The 7,250-nt window shown below is 32.1% G+C and overlaps 1 protein-coding gene across 1 annotated transcript; it reads right to left on the bottom strand.

Moving 5' to 3' along the window:
* Positions 1-235: 235 nt before the first annotated feature.
* On the bottom strand, positions 236-1,773 carry LOC133311517 (uncharacterized). Its single transcript, XM_061512573.1, has one exon. It carries the CDS (start codon positions 1,355-1,357, stop codon positions 416-418), a length of 942 nt encoding a protein of 313 aa, XP_061368557.1. The 5' UTR covers positions 1,358-1,773; the 3' UTR covers positions 236-415.
* Between the last annotated feature and the right edge of the window lie 5,477 nt (positions 1,774-7,250).

Genomic DNA, 7,250 nt, shown 5'->3' on the forward strand with positions numbered 1-7,250 from the left:
AAATTAGTTATATTCATATTTATTTATATACAATCAACTTAAGATAAGTTAAAAATTAAAAGCACCTTAGAAGGTGAATATATAATAAAAAATGTAAATAGTCTTAATCAAGCAAATGTAAAGCAAGAGCAACTGAGTTGACAAAGAAATCAACGACAAATATGTAATTGCAAAATCACATCAACCTCAATTATATCTATAAAAATAAAAATGCAAAAAAAAAAAAAAAAAAAAAAAAGCGAAACTTTCTGTTCCATCTGATGAATGTGTACAAAGAGAATTCAACGCAACCCCCAGGAAAAAAAAAAAAAAATTGTTTTTTCTTTGGTAAAAAGAAATTAAGAATGTGCACAAAGCCGCAAACGAAAAGAGAATAAAAATTAAAATCACCGTATCGTGTAAAAAGTAAACAATATCAACGGTTCTGGTTGACTCGTCCAAAATCCGCAAGCTTCCTGGACCGGTTTGCGCAAAACGACGCCGCTGCCGAGAGGTGGGGCTTCGCCGCCGCCCTAATCTCCACCGCCGCAGCCATCTCCGGCGGAAATCCCTTGTGGTTCAACCTACAGTTCGGACTGGCCCGAACCAGAGGACTCAGGCAAAAACCCATACCCGACCCTGACACGCTCTTCTTATGACCTAACCGCGAGCGCCGTGCCGAAGGCGCCGTAGCCGACGGCGTTCTCCGCCACCAAGGAGAAAGCTCCGACAAGTAGCCACTGCCATACTGAGACTGATCACATTCATCGGCGAAATCCTCGGTTCTCACCGGTGACATTCCCCGATCCGTTTGCCGGTGTCGCCGAGGTGCTCTGACGGTGGAATCCTCCGTCATTTTTACCCGATCCCGATTCTTCCGGCGATCAGGGAAAAACGTTGAGAACCACGAAGGCGATGATGATGATGATGATTGTTCGCACGATGGATCGGATTGGAACTTCTCTGATCTGGACCTGAAGAGGTTCGAGAAATTCCAGAACTTGCTCAAACGCTTCTTGAATGGCCTAGCGTTGCACGCGGAATTCGCGGCGCAATCGCCACCGTAGAAGGTTGGACCGAGTTGTGGAGTGCTGTAGAACAGCCGATCACGGCTGTCGCTGGAGCCGTGCCACGCGGCGGCGTAGTCAGATTTCCGGCGAGAGACGTAAGGCGAGACAGAACGAGGGAAGATTAGCGGTGGCGGAGGGTTGGAGTCAGAGTTTATGGAACATTCATCGGAGGCGCGTGAGATAACTCGCGTTAATTGGGCTTGGGCTTGCGTCTGGGCGGCGATGAGGGCTATGAGGCGCTCCCGGAGACAGGTGGCGCAGACGCCGACGGTGCTGCTAAGGTCTGGTATGTGTTTCTTGCACCTCATTACGACGCCGTTTTCGCGTTTATGTTGCTATTATTGTGGTGATTGTTTTATTGGGCAGCAGCATTCGTGTGTGTGTGTGTGTGTGTGTGTTGTGTGTAAGCTAAGTGTGAGCTGAAAAAAGAGATCTGATTGAGAATTTAGAGGAAAATGGAGAGAGAAAGAGAGAGTGACAGTGCATTTGTTAGGAGGGAGTGTTGGTTGGGGCTAATTGAAAAATGCTTGAAATCATATATATTTAAGGATTAATGTTATTCATATGAGATAATTTTATATCTTATACACGTAAAAATACATAAAAGAATGTGAGATCCACGTGGAGCTATGTGAATAGAAGAGAAAAAAAGAAAATATGGGTCTTATATCATTTTATGTGTGTATGAGATAATTTTGTATCGTACAATATGAAAAAAATTAATTTCTAAATTTAATTAATTAATCAATGTGATTAATATTTCTCATATTATAAGAGATAATTTTATTTTCTACGTATACATAAAAGTATGTAGAGATCATATGAGGCCATGTGCAGATAAAAAAAAAAAAATATGAGTGTACACACTTTTATGTGTATTATTTTCTATAATACAAAAAAGTTAATCCCTTAATCAATACATAAATGGATTTCTTTTTTTTGGAAATAACATAAATGGATTTCTAAACAAGCAAAAAAAACAAAACAAGTAATTTAAACTTTTAAACTTTAAAAATGGTAAAAAAAATATTTGTGGGTGTTTGATCTTTGATGCCACAATTAAAATAAGGTAATTATGATGATTGTCAAACGTGATCTTTTATTTTGCTAACCGGATGGATATCTTGCTTTGTGGGCATATAATTATTCGTTGGTTGAATCTTGAATCTTTGTGGTTTCTCACTCTCTTTTACCTTCTTTTTTTTTTTTTCTCTCTTTTAAATTACGAAATTTTGATTATGTCTTTGATTCTTTTCCTTAATTATTATTACGTGTACGTTATATTATAAATTGAACACCGAAGAGCGTGAAGGCCACGCTTCCTATGGTGCCTTGATTCAGTCAATGAAGTCAAACCCTGGCGTTTCGTCATCATATGCCAATCATCCTTTAATAGTTTAGATATAACGGTTACTATCTTTATTTTCATTGCACGCGCTTTGATAAAGTGTTTGCTGGAATTCTTTATGCTTTATTTTAAAATTTTGAAATAAAGATTAAACACATAGAAAGAGAAAAACTGAAAAACAAGTTACATTGCTTACGGTATTGAGGGGAATATTTGTATCATAAACTAGATTAAAATATACGCAATGTACGGAGTTGTGAAATAAAATATTAATAATATTTTAAACTTTTTATGATATTAATTATTATTTTTTATGTCAAAGATATTAATGAAAACTCTAGCGTTGAATTGATTCAAATGAATTTTAAGATCTAAAAATATAAACATTTGATAAAATATTAAACAAGATTTAAATTTTGAATTTTGTATAATAAGATGATAATACAAATTTAAAATTTTTAATAACCAATAAATGTATTCAAAATTATCCGCATATTTTAAATTTAAGTAAAATTAAAAAAATTGTTTAAAATGATAAGAAATATAATTCATTCATGTACAATAAAAATTGTTTAAAACTTAAAGATATGGATGTGTATATTTGTCAATGCACTGAGAATAATATTATAGATATAATTTATCATTTTTTTTCTTATTACTTATTACAATCACTTTGTTATATTGGATCAAAATTAAATTAATGATTCTCAGTTCATATTATTTTGTAACCGTTAATTTGATTTTAATTAAATGATAACGAAATTGGCTCTAAGAGGTGATATCAAAAAAAATGTGATAGGTATAATCTTCCTAATTATTATACTATGCTCTTTGGTGGGCAAAAAAAAATCTTTTTGATCCTTTTGTCAAATAAATTATGTGTTCACTTTTTCTACATTTAATGTAAATAACTTATCTAAATTGAGTTAAAAATTACGTAGTTTTAGGATAAAAATCAAGATATTTTTATAATTATAATTTATTTCAGGGTTATAATAATTTTTTCATTATAATTTTTAATTTTTTAACCCAATTCAATGTCATTTTGAGAGCAAATGTAAATAATTTATATTAAAGCAATGAACTATCTTATAGGAGATATGAGTTAGAATTGATTAGGATAGCACAATATCTATTTATTTCAAACGTAGCATTTTGCTTCATTGGGAAAATAAAACCCCACACTGCTATTATTTAAAATAGCATTATCTTATTAGATTATTTGCTTAATGCACATCAGACACTGAATATGTTTATCTTGCTTATTTGATCACTAGCCCTAAAATTTTCATCCCTTAAAGGGATTTTAATATTAGTGCGAGTTTTGTTTTTTTTGGATGAGATTTTAAATGCTGGGAACAAACTAGAGTCAGGGTTGACGTTGGAGCGTGTTTAAGGGATTGCCAATTTGAACCTTTTTCTCAATAATATTAATGTTGTGGACCAAAGATATTTTTTATCGATTTCCACGTTTCCAAAGTCCGATTGAGCTTTAATGACAAGGGAAACTTGTGCAGTTATTTCATCTATCCAATCTGTTCCTTGAAAGTAACTCGCAATAAATATCACAATTTCTATTTTGAAAAAATAAAAGAAAAAGATTAAAAATCTTTGATCTTTCTTTTCTTCGTTCCAATTTTTTCGGATGTTCCCGAAGGTACTTTGATCTTTCTTTTACATTTATGTGATGTTGAACTTTTCTTCAAATTAATGTTCACTACAATCAAATATATTGCTTGGTTGAATGGTAATCTCACAAGCCGTATATGTGGTTGACGGCGACTAATATATTCTAGTTTTGTTTATATGAAAACGAAGATTCCACGTTTGGATGTAAGAAAATATTTAAAATTTCAAGTCAACTTTGAAAAAATAAATATAAATAGGCAAATAATAGTAAAAGCATGTTACTCAAATATACATAAATGTATTAGCAATCATTTGTTCAAATTGTAAGAAATTTATTTTCCTTAATCATAAGTTTAAGTTCGAGCTTTAAGAACCAAAAAAATGATATTGGAAAAGTCATCTTTATAATGGATTAGATAATATTCGAATAAATTAATCGGAGAATTGATGAACTGATTGATATATGGGGTTATCACTTCTCATTCAGCAGCAAAATTCCTCTTCTTCGGTCACTGAGACAAAATTATGCGAGTCCCGTTTTATTAAAAAGAAAAAAATACAAAAAACCATTGCACATATCCCGATGAGTCAGCGGGAAGAAACCTTCTGCTACTGTCGCTGGAGAACTATATTTTCGTTGATATATATATAGAGAAACAATATTCTCACTACCAACTTACTACTTATCTAATCATCATTAGATTGATTTTTTTTTAACATTCTCTCTCTTTAATCCAATGGTGATGTGATGGGTAGTAAGCTAGTAGTGAGAATTTTTGGTAGTTAAAATATCCTCACTCATATATATATATATATTATATATATATATGTATGTGTGTGTGTGCACGCGCGCGCACTCATGATATGTGTGTATGCAAAAATATTCGCGGAACGGGAAACTAAAAGTACATTAGAAATGACCTCTCTTTTTTTTTTTTTTGATAACAGAAATGACCTCTTTGTACTCCTCAAAAATATGTCATCCGATATAAAAGGGAGTGCGTAAGGAAGAGGGAAATTAATCCAAAGGATAATCATACATAATTCCAGGTAACTTTGCAGAATATATCACACATAGTTGTAAAACCCGACCCGATCCGACCTGGTTGACCCGAAACTCGGTCATTGGATCGATTCGGGTCAAGTATTAGACCAGTCATGCATCGACCCGGTCAAAATCCGGCCAAACCCGGTCAAAATTGGTGACCCTGTGACCTAGTCTGGTCATGCATTTAAAAAAAATCAAAATTATTTCATCTTATAAAAAAAAAATGTAGAACTCATTTTAAAACTTTTTTGTAATTTTATTTATTAGTATACTCTTCTACAATGACCTCAAATCTCAGCTTTTGATACTAAAGCAATTTACGAAATAATAAATTAAGAAAATGTGACATATGTCAATTTTAATAGAGTTGAATTTGAAAAATATGAATTGAATGTCATTGAGGGGTATCTTTATGAAAATTCTGAGTTGCAATTTAAATTGATATAGTAATAATATGCATTTTTATTTATTTATGCTTCTTGTTTTTGAATTTATTTAATAAATCTTATTTAATTCATTTTAGATATGGAGAATATAATTGAATTTATATATTCATATTTATGTATATTTTTATATATCTATATATATCCTGGTCAACCGTTCCGACCAGTGACCCGCCAGTCCTATCAGTAACCAGTACCCCGACCGGGTCGATGCCCGGGTCGGATTTAATAACACTGATATCACTTTCTCAGTTGGAAATATTTCAAGAAAGTACCAAATTAAATAAGTAAATTGAAAGATGGAAAAATATTTTCTCATGTGGTTGATAGGAATTTGATTCCTGACTGTATGTATAAAAAAGACTTTGTTGGAAGAAGTTTATTCACTTAACATGATCTTCCACCTTTAAATGATTAGTCTTTGATTATCGACCGGAGGATACCTTGGGAAACCAAAAAAAAAAAAAAAAAAACTAAAGGGACCTATATGTTTATTTTTATGACATGAGATAAAATATCTCCAACAACATGAGATTAATAAGTTCCTTAAAAGATTATTTTCTGGAGTTTCTTGCAAATTTGTAACCGAGCAGGTAATTATATTATTCTCCTTTGGATCAATTTCCATCTTCCGTAATTCTTTGAATCAGCTTTTGCAAGAAACATGAAAATAATTAAGTAATTGAAAGCGTAATCATAGCTAGCCACTTGTTCAATTACTGATTTTAAAGAAGAATTTTAGTTTTACTGAAGTGGTCTTTCTTTCAATCATGATATTAGTTTATACTTGGCCAACAATATGCTAATTTGTTGGACTTTGACCAAAAAAATATGCTAATATTTCGGTAATATTAGATTTTATTTTTAACTGCAATTTTTATGATAATAAGATAAGGTACTGATATCATATGATCAAAAAAAAATATGTTAAGGATATGCTAAGGGTGTTCACAGGTTTGAGTCTCTTGCACTTGCACCTGCCTGCCCTTTATCTGTCCAAATCTGACATTTTTTACATGATTCCTATAAGTAGTTGCAGCTCTTCATAATCCATTCCAAGTATTTCTTTTTCTATAATTATATATGAAACAGAAGAAATAAAGCACTAAAATAATAAATTGAGGTCAAGCCTAATAAAACCAGCGAAACTTATTGTATTTGGGATCCTTGCACTTGCACATTTCCACGCTTAATCTCCTCTCCCTGATTTTACGAGAATTATTTGTTAAAATTAACAATGAATAAGGTAAGAGCTAAACTAATTTCAAAGCCTCAGTTATGCCCTTTTCTCGACTTTGAGTCTGTTTTAAATTTTGAGGGGCCTACAATCGCATTTTGACTTATTTCTTCAATTAAAAAACTTGAGCTTGCATATTGAAAACAAATTTTTGTAGCAAGAACTTCAAAACAACTTTTCCTTTTACATTGTTCAAACCTGAGGTGGATTTTTACCATATTAGCTAGCCATTTCCCCCTACTCATCTAAGACTGCATTATGCTCTTTTTTCCATAAATTTTATCTCTAAAAGTATATTTTCTTTGTTCTATCCAAACAAAAATCGATTCTTTCAAATTCATTTTTTCAAAATCAATTCAATAAAAAATACAAACCGGGACCTTCACTATTTTAAACATGATTATAAAAGTTTAATATCCGAAATTAAGATGGCATAAAACCATTTGAAATTTCTCACAGCTAAGCCAACATCACATAAACATGTTACATTATACAT

Source organism: Gastrolobium bilobum, unplaced genomic scaffold (genome assembly GCF_033153095.1).
Source record: "Gastrolobium bilobum isolate Gb01-03AN ecotype WA unplaced genomic scaffold, APGP_CSIRO_Gbil_v1 utg1846, whole genome shotgun sequence".
NCBI lineage: Eukaryota > Viridiplantae > Streptophyta > Magnoliopsida > Fabales > Fabaceae > Gastrolobium > Gastrolobium bilobum.